The sequence below is a fragment of the Lactuca virosa genome, chromosome 6, assembly GCF_052849685.1.
Source record: "Lactuca virosa cultivar CGN04683 chromosome 6, Lactuca_virosa_CGN04683_v6, whole genome shotgun sequence".
Classification (NCBI taxonomy): Eukaryota; Viridiplantae; Streptophyta; class Magnoliopsida; order Asterales; family Asteraceae; genus Lactuca; species Lactuca virosa.
In genome coordinates this window covers 197,560,481-197,580,370 of record NC_136431.1, presented here as the reverse complement: position 1 = coordinate 197,580,370, position 19,890 = coordinate 197,560,481, and the positions used below count along the sequence as shown (strand labels likewise).

Sequence of the window (19,890 nt, the reverse complement as noted above, 5' to 3'; positions counted from 1 at the left end):
GAGTCATTTGACCTAAAGTCAGATGATAGTTGCGAATCATGCTTACTTGGAAAAATGACAAAGTCACACTTCACAGGTTCTTGTGAGAGGGGTGAAGGTTTGTTGGATCTTATACACACGGATGTGTGTGGGCCCTTCAAACATGCCATAAGCGATGCTAATCGTTATTATTTGACTTTTACTGATGATTACAGTAGATATGGATATGTCTACTTAATCAAGCATAAGTTAGAGACTTTTGAGAGGTTTAAACAGTTTAAACAGTAAGTCGAGAATCAATTGGGCAGGAACATTAAGATGCTTCGATCCGATCGAGGTGGTGAGTATCTTAGTTCAGAGTTCCTCGACTATCTTAGGGAATGTGGGATTGTCTCACAATTGACACCTCCCAGGACACCGCAGTTGAATGGTGTAGCTGAGAGGCGTAATCGAACCTTATTGGATATGGTTCGTTCCATGATGAGTCGAGCTTTGCTACCAATCTCATTTTGGGGGTATGCCTTAGAGACTGCCGCCCATATCCTTAATCTAGTTCCCACAAAGAAAGTTGCCAAAACTCCTCATGAGATGTGGACTGGTAAAGTACCCAAACTAGACCACATTAAGATTTGGGGTTGCGAGGCTTTCGTGAGACGCGATACTCATGATAAGCTCGAACCTCGAAGTGAGAGGTGTATTTTCATCGACTACCCATAGAAATCCTTTGGTTACCTCTTCTACAGACCTAGTGAGAATGTGGTCTTTGTAGCTAGGAGGGATTTCTTTCGAGAGAGAGAGTTCATAAGCCAAGGAGACAGTGGGAGGCAAGTTGACCTTGAAGAAATTCAAGAGTCAAGTGGTGAAGGAACTTCAAACCCTAGCAGTCAACTTGAGGAGGAAACTCCTGTTGAGCCAATTGACAAGTCTGTACCTCTGAGGCGTTCCACAAGGGTTAGGAATGCACATGAGCATTACTATGGATTCCATATTACTGCGGAAGGTGATACACTTATCAGTGATGAGACACTGATAGGTCTGGATGAACCTAACAGTTACGCGGAAGCCATGGCAGGCCCTGAGTCAGCCAAGTGGAAAGAGGCAATGGACAGCGAGATACAGTCCATGTATGACAATCAAGTTTGGAACTTGGTTGAGAATGTACCAGGTCGTAAGAATGTAGGGTGCAAATGGATCTTCAAGAAGAAGATCGACATGGATGGTAATGTACACACTTTATAAGGCACGACTGGTTACAAAGGGTTTCTCACAAACTCCGGGAGTTGATTATGATGAGACCTTTTCTCCAGTGGCCAAGATTAAGTCTATTAGGGTTCTGTTAGCCATAGCTGCATTTCATGACTATGAAATATGGCAAATGGATGTCAAAACCGCTTTCCTTAATGGAAAGTTGGCTGAGGATGTTTACATGAGTCAGACAGAGGGTTTTGTCAATACAGAGTACCCTAATAGAGTGTGTAAGCTTGAGAAATCCATTTATGGGTTAAAGCAAGCACCTCGCAGATGGAATCTTTGCTTTGATGAGAAAGTCAAAGAATTTGGCTTTTCTAGGAGTGAAGATGAATCTTGTATATATGTCAAGGCTAGTGGGAGTATAGTTAGTTTTTTGGTATTGTATGTGGATGACATACTACTCATAGGAAATGACATCCCAACTCTGCAGGAAGTTAAGTCCTGGCTTGGGAAGTGTTTCTCTATGAAGGACCTAGGAGAAGCTGCCTATATTCTAGGGATAAGGATCTTGAGAGACCGGAGTAAAAGACTAACTGGACTTAGTCAGAGTACCTACTTGGATAAGGTGCTGAAGAGATTCGGCATGCAGGACTCCAAGAAAGGAGAGTTACCCATCCAGAGTAATGCCAGATTGAGTAAGACACAAAGCCCTAGTACTGAGGCTGAGATAGCAGAAATGAGTCGAATACCTTATGCTTCGGCTGTAGGATCGATCATGTATGCTATGACGTGTACTCGACCTGATGTAGCCTTTGCTTTGAGCATGGTTAGCAGGTATCAGGGGAACCCTGGCAACGCACACTGGACTGCGGTAAAGAATATCCTCAAGTACCTACGGAGGACTAAGGACTGGGTCCTTACCCTCGGTGGGAGTGAAGACTTGAGAGTTGTAGGGTATAGTGATGCTAGCTTTCAGACTGATAGGGATAATTTCCGCTCTCAGTCAGGCTGGGTCTTTACCTTAAACGGAGGAGCAATTTCTTGGAAGAGTTCCAAGCAAGAGACAGTGGCTGATTCAACTTGCGAATCAGAGTATATAGCAGCTAGCGAGGCAGCAAAGGAGGCGATATGGCTGAAGAACTTCATTGGAGACCTTGGAGTTGTATCAGCTATTAAAGAGCCAATGGAAATTTTCTGTGATAGTGAAAGTGCAGTTGCCTTAGCCAAGGAACCAAAGGATCACGGGAGATCCAGACACATCGACAGAAAATACCATTTCATCAGACATCAAATAGAAGAAGGACTCCTCGTGGCAAAGAGGGTATCATCGGATGAGAATCCAGCAGATCCCCTCACGAAGGGACTGACTCGGGTTAAGCATCTCCAGCTTGCTCGGAGCATAGGGCTGAAGGATGATATTAGATTTAGTAGTTAGATAACCTTGAAATTTGTAAAGTGTAATTGACATTAGATGATGAATAAAAGGTGTTTTATTTATGAGTAAAGTGTTGCTATCTCTTGTCGATCGTTTACTATATTTCTTTTGCATGTTTTGACTTCCAGAATAATTATGTTTGGTATATCATATTATTTGAACCTCCACAGTCGGTCATATGTCGGAAGTAGGTATGAATCAAGACTGTCATGATTGGTTGTAGAGGTCTAAGTTGTTGGACATGGCTACAACACTCATGAGTGCTCATAAGTTCTGAGCATTGGACTCAACCCACGCTCACTGGAATCACTTCATGGAATTTATCTCGAGTGATCGTGAGACGGTAATATCATATAAGTCTTCAAACCTAGATATATGATTTGTTACTTATGAGTTGGTTATGCATTGATTGTACGAAAACGCATTGGTAACTCGATGTTATAAAATGTGCTCTTGTGTATAATTCAATGAGTAGTAGAACAAACATATGAGTCGAAGTTTATATGTTCCTTCTTGGATTAGAAGCTGATATCTGGGCCCCTTGATGATTTTGTTTTGACCTATGTACCGGGCCCGGTCAGAACTAAGTTGATGTGTTCAATTAAGTTCTTTGTCAAACAAATCGGAAATCGGGAAACAAACTGTTGGACAATAAGTAAGACATTGATCCATGTATTTGTCCGGTTGATATCTAGAACAGAGGATTATATGATCACTTATCTTAAATGGCGTATCATCATCTTCTCAGTTCCGAGAGACCTTGAAAGAGCTACGATTGCCCATCGGTTCCTAAAGTATTGCAGTTATAGTTATTAGACTTATCCAAGTGGGAGACTGTTGGATAAGGTGTCTAAGTCCATAACTATTTCTGGTATGTAATTGACCCGACCCGACATGGTCCATTTGGGTTGCATGGCACCATGCAACTGGATAAACTAAAATGAGAGAAATAATACTTATGGTTTATTAATATATTATAAGTGCTAATATATTAATAATATTATTTAATTAGTTTGATCAAGAATTAATTTAGAATTAATTAAGTGATCAAAAGATAACTAATTAAATATATAGGTAGATTATGTAAATCTTCCATATCTTATATAGTGGGCTAAGAGGCTCCATGGATTATCAAGTTGGGTTCCACCCATAGGATGCTCCATGGATGCTCCATGGAGTTAACCCATGGATCATGAAATGAAGAGTCATGTTACATTAGGGTTTACCTAATGCAACACACTATATAAACAAAGGTGTTCTCCCCAAAATTGGCGACACTAAGAAACAAGAGGGCTAGAGCCAATTTTGCAAGTGTAAGATTCTCTCAAAGTTTACTCCTTTGCATTTGGTGTTGTGTGAAGCATTTGAGGCATCACACTTGGGGTGCTAGGCTCACAAGGTTTCAAGGATCATAATCAACAACAAGGTAAGTTATTCTATCTTTCACTCAAGTTAAAAATGTTCCTCATGTATGCTAGATAGGAATATAACCTTGGAATTCAACTTTGCACGATAATTAGACAAACATAGATCCAAGGTTATTAGGGTTGCATGTACACTTAGGAAGTGTTAGAATGCTCAAAACCCATCACAATCTTCTTCACTTCCTTCACAAAGGGAAAAATCACCACCAAAATCCTTTCAAGAACTCAAGAACACCACCAAGAAAGCTTAAGGGTCGATTTAGGGTTTTAGGAGGTTTGGGGGCTGGTAAAGAGGCCAACCCTGGGGACTTAAGGTCCTTAAATAGGGTACAACACCCTAAAATTAGGGTTTCAATATCACCAAGTACGCTAAGTGTAACCCTCGTACGCCCAGCATACGAGGCCTCGCAATCCCGTCTGCCCACTCACTTAGTATGTTAAGTGTACCATGTGGTACGCCCCGCGTATTACTCCAAGGATCTAAATGCAACAATTTCAAAATAAGAGCGCAATAAGGAACATGCCAGAAATCCAAGTGTTACATTTACATTGGTTATTTACTCTCTATTGGCATGTTTTGATTGACAACATATTATGATATGGGTATTCTTGCTTCTAGAGCGTATGCATGATGATGCTTTCTAGACAATTGTGACGTCAAGATTCAGAACCAATATAAATGATTGATGTGTGATAGTTTATGGAACCATTTACCCAACTTTGTCTAAATGTAATACAATATACTTATGTTTAGATTACATTACATAAGTATTCGTCACCTACAATGGAATATATCGTAATATTATGTTATTTCGAACCATTTGTGCGGATATACATCTCCAAAATATAAAGAAAAGTAATTGGTTTTAAGGGTTTCGGATTTTCGATCATTGACACTCACTATCTACGATAATTCTCAGCATACCAATTATTGTTCATAAACCGGAGACTAGTTTATAGTTATACAAGCATGTATGTATCCACAAAATCTTAGTGACTATCCACTATTAGGGTACCCAACCCACTAATTTAATCCCCATCGAGAGTATTATACTTACATTTTTTAAGACCACAGATGTACTACAAAAGTCCGACGAGAGAGGGGGTTGTGGGGTTTTCATATTGTAACATCTCAAAATCACGACCAAAATTTTCATTTTTAAATTCAGTAAAAACATTGTTTCCAAGAAAACCAAGTCAAGGAACCATAAACATCAAAATACAGTCATCCTAAAAATTAGAGTATCACAAAAATGCAGAACCATGAAAACTGATGATGAGAGTGTACAGTCAATCCTTCACCTTCCCACGATCATCTGAAGTACCTGAAACACATTTAAATCCACAACTGTAAGCACGAAGCTTAGTGAGTTCCCCAAAATATCACATACAACACAACATAATAAACAACTATGGGTTCTCAACAACCCTGGGACTATCGACAGTCATGAGGACTATCAAAAGTCCTATAGGCTCACAACAGCCCTATAAGACTCAACAACCTTGTGGACTATCACCAGTCCTGGAGTTATCAACAACTTAATAAACACACATAACAACAATCAGCAAATAAGACTCAACTAGTCTAGCATGCACCGTACTATGACATAAGTAATATAGTAAGAAGACTCACCTCATAAACATCAAGCTAACACAATAGCTCTCTGATAGAGGAGACCGGTACAACGAGACACCTAAACACAGTATATGAGTACCCTGTCAGTCTACACCCCAAAATCCTCAAGTTGACTAAAGTCAACAATGGTCAAAAATTCAAGGTCAATGTCAACCCCGGTTGACCCCCACGTCGTGGACACCCATTGGCCACGTCGTAGCGGTGTTGAGACAAAACAGTCGCAAAGACTGTTTATCGCCACATTGTGGTGATCAACCTGCCACGTCGTGGATGCAGCTCGGATCAGCTTAATGCATTAAGTTCATAATCCTTCAATCTACTCATTGGTACTTTTATAGAGGGCTTTCTTACTCTCAATGCATCATAAAAATCAGTAATTTATGGACATACATGTCTAATGCATGTCACTTCCAAACTAGGTTAAAAACATGGAATAAATGAGCTCAAATGTGTGCAAGAGACCAAAAACACCATAGAACTCTAGATATGGAACATACAACCCAAAAGGGACCTCAAGAATCCATAAAGTTGCTAACTTTATGGAATCCATTCATTTAAACCCACAAGAATATGAAGAACAAGCTTCTAAACCTAGATCTAAAAGGCTTAAACACAAAAGATAGCAACTTTAGGACTTACAAAGGTCCATGAGGTATGCAACAAAATGATGAGGAGGTTTTCTTGTTGGATCAATGATCAAGAACGCATTCTTCTTCTTCTTCAAGGTCACAAAGCACCACAAAGCTTCAAAACTGCCCACAATGGAGGCTAGGGTTTCTTTGAGGGTGAAAGGGAGGTGATGGAGGTTGAGGTTGTGCAAACCCTAGCCCCCAACTCTCTTAAAACAAGGCACAAACCCCGAAATTAGGTTTTGCACTCTGGCAGCCACCATGTCGTGGCCATAACCTTGCCATGTCGTGGTGCACAAGAATGATGCGCGTTTCATAAGGACATGACCACGTTGTGGTGTATCGTACGCCACGTCGTGGTCAACACAAAACCCACATTTTACTTCTTTTAATTGCCAAATATATAAATGAATCATTTACCTGGAATAAATGTTACACATATGTTGGTTCCTTGAGATGTTGACCACTGGTCAATCTGTGAGCATTGAGGGTTGCACCACAAAATAGGCTTATACATATCGTAGGCGGTTTGCATGTAAAACATGGGATATAAGTAGCGCCCTATTTAGACATTGTATTGTTTTTTTAGTGTATGAATCTTTGTTTTTACTCTTTGTTTTTTGGTTGGTGACCTAAATATGAGTTGCTTTTAATTATGATCATACATTTAGATTTGTTTAACAAACCACAATCTGCTATGAAATAAGTCTTAAACTAAACATAAAAATATAAAAACGATATTCATACTTAACATTAATGGAAACGAACATTAAAATTAATCATACATAACTTTTTTTTTATGAACAGAGTCATACATGAATTTTGATTTCTCTTTATCAACCCAACTTGTAGTGACATAAGAACATGGTTTGGCATGCAGAATTAAAGATATCACAATGAACATGGTGATTTCGGTGTTTAAGATATGTATTGATTAGTATTGTGTTACAAAAAGAGATCTAGATCTAGTCTACATAAATAACACACACTCAACTTTTACACCTCTCAAGCACACCTCTACAAGTGGACTAAACCCACCTTATATAGAGGTGTTTACATGTCTCTCTCTCACTCTCTATCTCTCATGTGTCACAAGGCTAATACTCCACATGTAAGTGGGTTTTACAAAAGTTAAACATTACAAAGTCATTCATGGAAAACTTTGTACCCCAACATTCTCCCCCTCAAAGTTAGGAATGAATTACCCACTTCAATTCTTCCAAAATTGAGCAACTACGCGATCCGAGCCTCAAGGGTGACACATATCGAAACAAACTTCAATCTTCAATTCTTCCATGATTCTTCAATTTGGGCTCTAGGATGTGAGACCATACAAACTGAGCATCAACGAATGATCACGAGCTTCTCAAACTCCAAATTGATCACCAAAAGTTGAGCACAAAAGCACACCCCAAAAATATTCAATAAAACCAAACCCATTTCGAAAATAAATCACTTCCGAACTTCCAATTGCATCATTTCGTAAGCTTCAAAAATTCAAGGTCACTTCGGTCTTCAAATCCGCGTAATATGAAAAATTCAAGTTCGAATTTCCATATAAATTTCTCCCCCTTTTTATAATCGAAACTTGATTATAAAACCTTCAAGAAAAGAGAACGTGTTCTATTCGGAATTTTTCGTGTCAAAACTCCCCCTTAACATGTGGTATAAACTTTGTGCTTCAATCCGGAAAACCCAAAAAATCTTCAATTTTTAACTTCATTCACGGACCGCCTTTGACAAAATTTCTCAAAAATGGGTAGAAATTGAAACTTGATTATAAAACCAAACCCATTTCGAAAATAAATCACTTCCGAACTTCCAATTGCATCATTTCGTAAGCTTCAAAAATTCAAGGTCACTTCGGTCTTCAAATCCGCGTAATATGAAAAATTCAAGTTCGAATTTCCATATAAATTTCTCCTCCTTTTTATAATCGAAACTTGATTATAAAACCTTCAAGAAAAGAGAACGTGCTCTATTCGGAATTTTTCGTGTCAAAACTCCCCCTTAACATGTGGTATAAACTTTGTGCTTCAATCCGGAAAACCCAAAAAATCTTCAATTTTTAACTTCATTCACGGACCGCCTTTGACAAAATTTCTCAAAAATAGGTAGAAATTGTCAATTTCAAAATTCTGCAGTGACCCGGTGCGCCCAAAACAACCAAAAATGCAAAACTCTCCCCCTTTTTCAAAGCTGGGTAGAAAGCGTCAATTTGCATAAACTGTAGGGGCTTGAAATGCATATTCTTCAATTTTTCAGCAAAAACAGTCCATTTTCGAATTTGGGCAAAAACTGCTAAGCATTCGAAATTATAGGGACTGCTTACGAAAATTTTCCATTTGTCTTCAAAACTAACGAACCTTTTATCCCTTCATATGAAAATTTTGAAAAAGTGTTAAACTATCGAAAGTTTAGGGGCCATTTTCGTAACATTTGTCTTCTTCTTCCCCAATTTCGTTTGACAGGCATCGTTCCCATTTTAACGAAATTTTTTAACTTCCCTTCGTACGAAACTTTTTCTCTCTCCCCTTCGTACGAAACTGCATCACCCTTCGTACGAAATCATCTGCCCATTTTCTCTCTCCCCTTCGTTCAATCAGAGCACCAAATCCATAGCCAATTCTAACGAAAAATTTTCACTGCCATTTTAACGAAAACTTGTCCTTCTTCACTTCGTTAATTCTGATCAGCCCATTCTAACGAAAAATCACAGTCTTCGTTTCCATTCAAAATATTCGTTATCAACACCTTAGTTTTTCAATCGATCTGTAACCCAAGCCTCGCCAAACTCAATATCGACTTCCCAATCGAGAATTTTCGTTACTCACCAATCGATTCGTTCCAAAATCAATTCTTCACATATAATCAAAATCGATTCCATTTGCTTCGAAATCAAAAGCGACTAAAAAATCGATATCCAAAACATCGACTATCGTACTTCGTTAACCATCGACTTCCTAAATCCAGTTCCAAAAACCTTCACAGCTCAATATTCGATCCAAATCAAAGGAGTCGAAGAAATTATAGTCGATCCAAGCTTCGCTTTTAACCCATAAACATCAAACCATCGAGTCACAAACCCAAAACTATTTCTCCATTGAAGAGCAACCATCGAATCTGATTTCAATACTCAATTTCGAAATATCGATTCTCAATCCAGTCGATATTCCCTTCATCTTCCTGCTTCGTTTTCAGATGAATCAAAATCAAACTTTGACTTTTACTTTGACTTTCTTCATCATCAAATCGAACAATTATCCTTTGTTAATTCGTATATCATCTTCCCTTCTCAAATCGATATTCAAAGACGTGTTCATCACAGAACTCTTAATGAAGCAAAAGAAAAACAATTTTGACTTTCACATCACGATTTTGAATTCAATGATTTTCATAGCAATTGAAATCGAACTCTTCCATAAGCAAAAGCCCACTATCGACTCTTTTCCTTCATTTTCAGTGATCATTGACAACAAACAATCGATCTCAAATCATGTTCTAAATCAATAACAAGACACAAATTCGACACACTGGATACACACTAAATCGAATGCGATTTGTAAACCAGAAGTATGTTGACTCAAGTAAGGTGAATCAAGGATTTGATTTGGTCACAATCACATAGTTAATCATCGAGTTTGACTTTTAACAGACTTTCGATTTCAAATCATACGGACCTTTGAAATCTAACCCCAAAATCGATTTCAAAGATAATCAATCAACTACAAGCCATTATTACGAATGATAAGGAGAAATCAAACTTGTAAGAGCATGAATCAAGAAAATCGAGATGTACAAGAACTTCAGGTGAACGATATTGGCGACGCAAACAGCGAGTTAAATTTCAACCATTCATTGGGGCCAATCAGTAAATCTATCGAGTAGATAGATTTATGGGCTCAACTTTACACATAAGCAGTTTTAATTTCGAAAATGAATCAAAAAGAATAATGGGCTCAATCATGGATATGTACAGTATACGAATTTTGATTTTGGGCTCAAAACACGTGAATAGTAACAGAATTGATTTTTGATATTGTTTGAGCTTGATCTAAACAAAAAAAATTATTGGATCATCAATGGGGTTTGAAACGAATTTAATCCAATGAATCAAAACGATCAAAAATCAAGAACGTACCGCACGATTCAATGAAATTAAGAGAGATCATAGAGAGAGACTCACCAAAAATTGCTCCAATTGTGACAAATGTTGCCAAACCGAGAATCGTTCTTCAAAAATCACGTTGATCTTCGAAGACCCGCTCTGATGCCAATTGTAATGACATAAGAACATGGTTTGGCATGCGGAATTAAAGATAGCACAATGAACATGGTGATTTCGGTGTTTAAGAGATGTATTGATTATGTATTGTGTTACAAAAAGGGATCTAGATCTAGTCTACATAAATAACACACACTTACACACTCAACTTTTACACCTCTCAAGCACACCTCTACAAGTGGAATAAATCCACCTTATATAGAGGTGTTTACATGTCTCTCTCTCACTCTCTATCTCTCATGTGTCAGAAGGCTAATACTCCACATCCAAGTGGGTTTTACAAAAGTCAAACATTACAAAGTCATTCATGGAAAACTTTGTACCCCAACACAACTTTCATTCCATCAATTTTCTCACAAATTTGCCAAATATCATCCTACATAATCTCACGGTAACGTTCGACTTTATTTATTTAACACTCAACAACTTAGATTTCTTTATTCGTGTCCATTATCCACATCGTCTTCAATGGCTCGTAGCTTATCATGTATTTGTTTCCCGAGTCGCTTGTAGTCCACTTTCAGTTTTTCGCACTATGCTTCTTTGGCTTTTATCATCTTCTTCATAGATTCAAAAATGTCCCTAGACCTTAACTTATAATTTGGAGGATGAAGTATGGATAACGTTGAGAATGAATTTCGACTGGTCGAAATACATTTTCAGAGAATGAATTAATGTCATTTGTTGTGAAATATGTTATGAATGGTTTTGGTGTTAATTATGTTAGGAACTAAGTGTGATTTATATAAATTATGAATATATAGGTAGGTGAGAGATCTAATTAATTTGAATGGTAGGTGGGAAATTATAAATAATTAGATAGTGTTTGTGTGTTAATAAAGTGGTAGGTGTTGGGTAGGTAGTAGTTTGGTAGTTGAGATTATTATATTGTTAGGTAAGTGATGTTGGATGACCTAAAAATATATTTTTACACATACAGTTGGATTTACAGCGTATAGTTTGTAATAAAAAAAATGTTTAAATGACAACTCCGGAATCCCAAGTCTAAAATCTGGATTATACTCCAGAAGAATACAGTGGCATGGAGAAATTGGTTATTTTGGAAGAAAAAAAACAAAAAAAATGGTTATCTTTGTTAAACATCCAGGTTTAAAAAGATTCGATTTAACCAATATCTTGATATTTAAATATGTAACCAATATCCTCATATTTAAACATTTCATATGTGTACTAGTTGACTACTAACACAAATTTAGGTAATGCTTATTTTCCAACTATTGATTAACATTTTGATAAGATATTGTTAATTAGCTCACTAAGACTAGCCCAAATTCCTTCCTACAAAACACAGAGGTGGACCGGTCCCGTCTTATAGGTTCGACCAGTTTTAGCCAATTCTTTTTTTCTTCCCTAGAACTAGTTAAAAAAAACTCGGATTGTGAAATTTTATATTTGAACTAGCTATTTTCTTTGTGTTTTTTCATATTTAATGTCCAAGTTTAAAAAGATTTGTTTAACCAATATCCTCATATTTAAACATTTCATATGTATACTAGTTGACTACTAGCAACAAATTTACCTAATGCTTATATCCCAACTACTAATTAACATTTTGATAAGATATTCTCAATTAGCTCACTAAGACTAGCCCAGGTTCCTTCCTATAAAACACAAAGGTGGATCGGTCCCTTCTATATAGGTTCAATCGATTTTAGCAAATTCTTTTTTATTCTTAGTAGAATTAGTTAAAAAAATTTAGATTGTGAAATTTTACATTTCAACTAACTGTTTTCTTTGTGTTTTTTCATATTTCATGTTCTCGACTATCATGTTCTTATTTTCATCTCAATTTGTCTGGTAAAATTTAGAAGATATTAGATAAATTCACATACATATTCGAACAAATGCTATGACTATTGTCAATTTGATTTTAATCTAAAACTAATAATAATTTTTTTTTGTTCAACATGATTTAGTGTTGAAGCCTTGTAATACTATTCATCTCTAAAAAAATAACTTTAGCAATTATATTAAAAAATAAATAAATAAGCCTTGTAAAATTATTTATGTGTATTTAGTATTTACTTCGCAGATCCAACTGACTCCTGTGAAGTCGTACTTGTGAGGTTAGGGTTCCAACGGCAGATATGGTGGTGGTCGTGGTGGTTGAAGTTTTGGATGGGGCAAGGTATTGATCAACACGAGAGAGGGTATTTTTTTTGTTTTTAGTTTAAAAGAGAAAAGAATTGATCGCTTCCCATTGCCTATTACCATATAGAAAAAAAATATATATAAAAAGAAAAAATGGAAATATAATTAGAAGAAATTTTAAAAATAAAAACTATTTATCATTTCATTTCAAATTGGATATGGCCCAACACCACAAATAAAAGCCGATTATAAGACCAAAACCATACAAAATATCTAAGATATTTAAAACTAGATCAATGATGCACCACCAAATTTTTTAGACAAAACCATAGATTTTTTACAACCACAAAACCATTTTTGTAATTTTGTTTTTTTATAAATTGGAATGATCCCAAATATTTATTTGGTTTATGCAAGAATTTAAAGCAGATTACAAAAATAAAAATTAGAAGATAAACATTAAACAAATCGCCCACAAACAAATAATTCATAATGGTTCAAAAAAGTTGACAAATTTCTTAAAAGAATACAAGCAAGGGATGTAATGTAACATGGATTGTTGTTTATTTATTCAAACAAATGCCATAAATACTGAGAGTTTAAACACAAAGATGATGACTTGAAAATGATCCGATGAAGGTTCTTTCTCATGATAAGATTGATTGAGAGATAGATACATAATATCACATTACTTGTTTAAGCAGCCATCTGGCTAAACAACAGCCTTCGGATCTGCAAAAAAAATTTGTTTTTTTATGTTATAAGATACTATTTAATTATAATAGTATAATTAATAGTTATTTTTATTATTTACACACATAAAAAATTAAACATAACGAAAGCCTGTTAAAACACAATAAAATTATTAATTATTTTATAGATATCTTAGAACATGAAATTAAAAAAGTGAGTTAACATTAGGTTATAAAAATGAGTTCTATTGTATTGTTTCATATTACTTTTGTCAAATCAAATTTTCACTAACCTTTAATTTATAAAAACCTATTATGAAAACTCATTTAAATGGATTAACCTTTCCAAAGCTTTTTCTTAAAATCAACAAATTTATCCTATCTATTTCTATGTCTATAAAAGTCTCTCATCTAATTTGTCATTCTTAAATACACGTTATATTTCTCAAATAAATATTACTACTTAAACACTAGTGATAAAGTTTTCTATAAAATATATTTATTTTTATTTTGTATATTTAATTAAATAGATTAACTAGTCAAAAAATAATAAACATTCAATATATAATTACATATTAGGGTTTAAAATGAAAAGTTACTAAAGATAAGAAGCAAAATGTACAACACATTTAACCTTCAAAAATACTAATCTTTTAAAAAAAAAATTAAACCTTCAATTAAATTATTATTTTATTTCCCAAACATAATTAACAATATTTTTTTTATTATAATTCTATTTTAGAATTTCACGGTATAAAACTTTTATTTATCCTTTAATAAACTCTTTAGATGATAAATAATTCTTTTTTAACTATTTCAAATACATACAACATATTAAACAAAGCAAAATACGCTTATATACAATTTATTTAACGATACACCTTTATTTAACCAAAGTTAATTTTTGAAAAACAACATCTTTTATTTCTTTATTTATCATTTTATCAATTCAATTTATTTAGTTGTTCTATTTTACACATAACAAACAACATGTTTCAATGACTCCTACCATATTCACATTTTGAATGTAATGACTCATTCCATTCCTTTGTAATGATTCCATTCCATCATACCATTTCTTAAGGAAAAAAGTTGTTTCAAAAAAAAAAAAAAAAGTACCTCAGGAAGCTTCCCACGGAATGCAACATCCAAACGAGCATCAAGGGAGTTTTCAAACACAATTTTACCATCTCTAGAAGCCAAAACTACACCTCCAGAGCTGTAAAACAACATTTTTACCATCTCAGTAAATAATTTTTTTACAGAAAGGTAAAAAGTTTATAAATTTTTTTTACCAGGAAAGAGCATGAGGGTCATCATGAGAAGGGCCAGATGGAAGGTGGATTGTGTCAACAACAACTTCAGGTTCATGAACTTTTGCTTTCTCTGCATATTCTGCTTTTGCATCATCAAGAACTGATTCCACTATATGCAAATCTTCTTTACGACATCTCATTAACACAGATGGTTCTTTCAATCTCAGTAAACCCTGAAAATAATTACTTAAGAGTGTTGTGCTATTATAAGGTAAGAATAAGATTTATTAGTAAATAGTAATAGTACCTGAACAATGAGACCTTTCAAGAGTCCTGAATAGTTATGATGTTGATGAAACTTGTGATGACTCACATTCAAAAGATCCTTTGATGCTGCCTCTCTCATGGCATTAACCAAGTCATCTTGTGCTTGAAGAACCTTGATCCGAGAAGCATTGAGTTGCATGGAGTATTCACTGGACCAAAAATAGTGAGAAGTAATCAGAGGATGATGTTTAAATCATGTATAAAACTAAACATGAGTAGAAGATTTATGGAAAAGTTTACATTTTCTTTCTAACTTCAACTTGCTTCTGTTTGCGTTCATACTCTTGTCGGATCTTCTTCTTCTCTGCCTCCACTATTTGCAATTTCTCGATGTTAAATTCCTACACAAACCAACGAAAAATGGTTGAAATCTGAATTGCTTAATATTGACTTGATTTGATTGGATTTGATTTACTAACTGAAACATCTCAAGAATAGTGACTTATGACTATAACAATCAACCTAAAAAGATATAAACTCATCTCTTGATAGTGTTAAAAACTATGAACTATGCAAAGCTATATAAATCCTATTTTGGTTCTACTACCAAATGAACACGGATTGAATTTCAGAATAGGTAAAAGTAACTTGAGTACTTGATTGAATTGATTTGCCTACTCTCAATGTTAACTTCCTGCAACAATCAACAGAATATACTAATAAAACAGTAATGTACATGCCTACCAACCCCTGCACTTTTTAGTACAAAAAATATGGGATTGAAAACTTATTAACTTAGTCCAATAATTTGACTCAAGTTCGTATCGATTTACTGGCTGAAATCATCAAATCCTGCAACAATCAACTAAAAACCCAATAAACGCAGTATTTTGATTACGATGCTAGTTGACAAGGTTACGTAACCTTAGAGGCTCACTACAGATCATAAAAGTAAATCTAATGAATCGATTACAATTACATACTCTCAATGTTAACTTCCTGCAACAATCAATCGAATAAACGAAGACAAACTGTATCGTACATGCCTACCGATCCATATAAAATTACTACAGATCATCAAACTGAAAACCTAATCGAATTGAGTATAAGTCCATCTCGATTCACTAGCCGAAACCAGCATAACTAAATTCCTGCAACAATCAATTAAACCCCCGATAAACGCCGTATTTTGATCACGATGTTACTTGCTACAGTCACGCAAAGCTAGATGTTTGGATGTTCGCTATAGATCATTAAAATCGAAGTAAATTGACGAAAATTGACTTGATTAGACTTACTTCTTCGGCGGAAACGGAGATCTCGTTGGCTTTTTCCTCCGCTTCTTGGCGGATGAATCTGACCATCTGCTGAATCTGCTTGGAGACATCCGCATCGTTCATCTTTGGATCTGAATTCGGGGAAAACAGAGAGATTCGTGTGAGATTTTTGGGATGGCTATTGGTAATGAGATTGGGGCAGATTGCAGATCCAACGAGTGGTGATGACAATTCTGTCAATTCGTATTATTTCGTTTTAATCGTCACAGCATCACAGGAAACATGTTCCTACTTTTGGACGAGCCGCGATCGGCACTTGTTTATGTTGAAATGACACAAACAGTCCCTCACCTTGGGATATTTTTTTATACAAACTACAAAATTAGTTTCATTTCATGTATTTTTTTTTAAGGAAAAATGATATAAAAACTTTAAAGTTGACAAGTTTTTAATAGATTCTCTCAAACATCAAATTTTTTAGTGTTTATATTATAAATTTGTCAAGTTTTTCTTTCTAAAATGGCATATAGCTGGCTTTGTAAGGATTTTTTTATTGAAAATATGCACATAGTTAAAAGGTTTGTGAGATTTTTTATAAACAACATTATCATTTTGGATTACACAATATATAATTTAAATAGAAGATAACAAAAAAATAATTAGAATGACTAGTTTGCTAACTCATCATAGGATAAGAAGTTAATTTAGAAGCTAGTAAAGTTATAAGTGTAAAATGAAATTATCTTTAATTTGAATTATAAGATAATTACTATGTAATTATCCCACGAAGTTAGGAATAAAAGAGATATAGTCGAAATAAGGGTTTAAATACCTAACGTAGTTGATCCCAAATATGAAAATCGACCCCCCTTTAACCTAATCGATCCTAAATATGAAAATCGACCACCCTTTCCATCATCTCTCCTCTTGCTCTTAGTTCTCTCTCTCTCTCTCTCTCTCTCTCTCTCTCTCTCTCTCTCCCTCCCTCTTAAGCTAGGGTTTCAAGTTTTGCCTTACGGAAAAAAGAATGATTAAGTCAGGGGCGAAGCCAAAAAAATGTTCAGGGTGTTCCATATATATATATATATATATATATATATATATATATATATATATATATATATATATAAGGAAAACTGAGGGTGGGCATGGGCCTACCCTGGTCTTAAGGTGGCTCCGCCCATGGATCAAGTTGTCTTTCATAGATCATCATCTTATGGTGTTACCACAATAGAGGATTTCTAGTTGGCCTTTCCGGTCATCCAAAAACAAGCCAAAGAGGAATCAACCCAAAAAAAATGTATATCTTTCGATCTTTACTGTAGGGTTCTAGTTTGTTGCAAGAAGTCTATGAACTTGTGATCTTTATGGAATATGGTTTTTATGTTTTCTTATGTTGCGTGTTTTATAAATTTTAATTATCATCGTATTCGAACAATGTTATCAGAGACACTAGTTCATGTTATTTTGCATACAATAGTAGCTATTTTTATAATAAACATGATTTGGAAAGCATGTTTTTTGAGATTCCATGCTTAAGAAACAATATAAATAATTGTCCCTAATGATGATGAAGTTTATTAAATTAAATAGTGTTAATGAGTTTTTAGCGACATTTAAATTTGTTGCTAAAGCTGCTAATTACTTTAGTCTATATTTTTGTTGATCATACTTTGTTGTTGTCACAAAAAATGGTGAAATGCATTTTTAATTGTATAAAAACGTTATTTCAAATCGGATGGATCCAGTAACACTTTGTCTTGATTAGAACTATGTTTGTGATGTCTTTTTTGTGTCTTTTTTGTTATTTTAAAATTGTATTTTTACGATCAGCATGTCGGTTTGATTATTAATTTGTAATGTAAATTTCATTTAAATTGTATTGTAATAGATTAGTTAGAAAATTGTACTAGAATGGTAAATATAATAAATAAATTAATAAGATCAAAGACTATTAAATTGTATGTGTGTGTGTGTGTGTGGGGGGGGGGGGGCATGAAGATTGGAGTATCAAGGAGTTTTGATACAGCCCAACATTCCCCAAGTCAGATAACATCCCAACGGACAGAACCAGAAGCAGCAACTCGGCCCAAGAGAGTTATTAAGAAACCGGCTCGATTCCAAGAATAAAACATGTGACTTTTACCAAGTCAAGCCCCATCTTAGGGTTCCTTCTTTCCTGTTGTTTTTCACGCATTATCAATTTCCCACTTCTCCATGTTCCTAGAGTTTAGTTGCACATTTCATGTTTTCTAGTTAGTATTTAAGAGTTGTAATTTTTGTTTAATGATCATTCAGAAAATTGCTCCAAGTTCTGTGTTCTTTCTCTTACTTCTTGGGAGGCTGGCCCCCTCTAAACAGGTTACATCAATTGGTGATTTCATTGCCCTTACCATGCCTCCTAAAACTGAAACCAAAGCCGAAGAACCTCCCACCAACCAGGATAAACTTCAAGCCATCATCCATCTCACCACTACTGCCATTACCAACCTTACCAACCTCCTTACCAACCAGCTCCTCCATCAGCCACCACCACCGTCGCCATCCCCACCTCTGCCACCCAATCACAACCCACAACCCCCAAAAATTTACCTTCCCAATTTTGATGGCTCCAATCCTCTTGTTTGGATATTTCAAGCAGAAAACTACTTTACCTACTATGCCATTCCGCCAATTCAACGTCTCGCCCTCACAGTCTTCTACTTCACAGGGGATGCCCTCAGTTGGTACAACACACATGTCCAACAACAATCTCTTAAGCACCAGGACAGACTTTACCCGAGCCTTGGAAACACAATTCGGCCCATCTACATATGAGAACCATCATGCCACACTTTTCAAACTCCGCCAAACATCCTTAGTCGCTGCTTATCAATCGAAATTTGAAAAGATTAGCAACTGTGTTGATGGTTTACCATCTGAAGCTTTACGTGACTGTTTGATCTCGGTGCTTCATTCCGATATCCAAACAGAGTTGGCATTAAAAAATCCGCAATCCCTTCACCGTACATATGGCCTTGAAAAGTTAATAGAAGATAAACTCTCTACCCAATGCCCATGTTACAACCCATCCCCACGAACCTTCACTCCCAACACCACACCACCAAACAAAACTGCCACCACATCAGCCCTACCAGTCACCCAAACACCACTATTACCTACACCTATTAAACCCAAAACCACTCTTCCCTTAACCCTCCTGTCACCTGAATCCCTCCAAAAAAGAAGAGCTGAAGGACTATGCTTTAAATGCCCTGAAAAGTTTCACCCTTGTCATGTTTGTAACCCACCTCAGCTTCTTCTTATTGCAGATTATGAAGACACAACCATTGCCACCACCAACAGTGACCACACAGATAACATTCTATGCCTTGACCAACCATCCATAGATGACAATATCACCCCACCTTACTTTCTCTCCCTATCCGATGTTGCATTTTTTGGCTTGCAATCACACCAAACACTCCGCATAATCAGCCATATTCATGGTCAACCTGTCACTACCCTCATCGATTGTGGTAGCACTCATAACATCATCCAACCAAGGATCGCCTCGCTTATCACCACCGAACCCAACAAAATCACACCTTTTACTGTTATGGTTGGAAACAGACAACATCTCGAGTGTAATGGGTTCTTTCCTGGTGTCTCCTTGGAACTCAACCACACAACATTTACAGTACCCTTGTTTGTTCTTCCTGTGGAAG

General features: G+C 35.6%; 1 protein-coding gene across 1 annotated transcript; it reads right to left on the bottom strand.

The window, feature by feature from the left end:
• Positions 1-13,159: 13,159 nt before the first annotated feature.
• On the bottom strand, positions 13,160-16,443 carry LOC145119659 (V-type proton ATPase subunit E-like). Its single transcript, XM_079055364.1, has 6 exons — positions 16,205-16,443; positions 15,207-15,307; positions 14,947-15,115; positions 14,679-14,872; positions 14,503-14,602; positions 13,160-13,423 (listed from the first exon to the last, which is right to left on the bottom strand). The coding sequence occupies exons 1-6, from the start codon at positions 16,304-16,306 to the stop codon at positions 13,388-13,390; spliced, it is 702 nt and encodes a 233-aa protein (XP_078911490.1). The 5' UTR covers positions 16,307-16,443; the 3' UTR covers positions 13,160-13,387.
• Between the last annotated feature and the right edge of the window lie 3,447 nt (positions 16,444-19,890).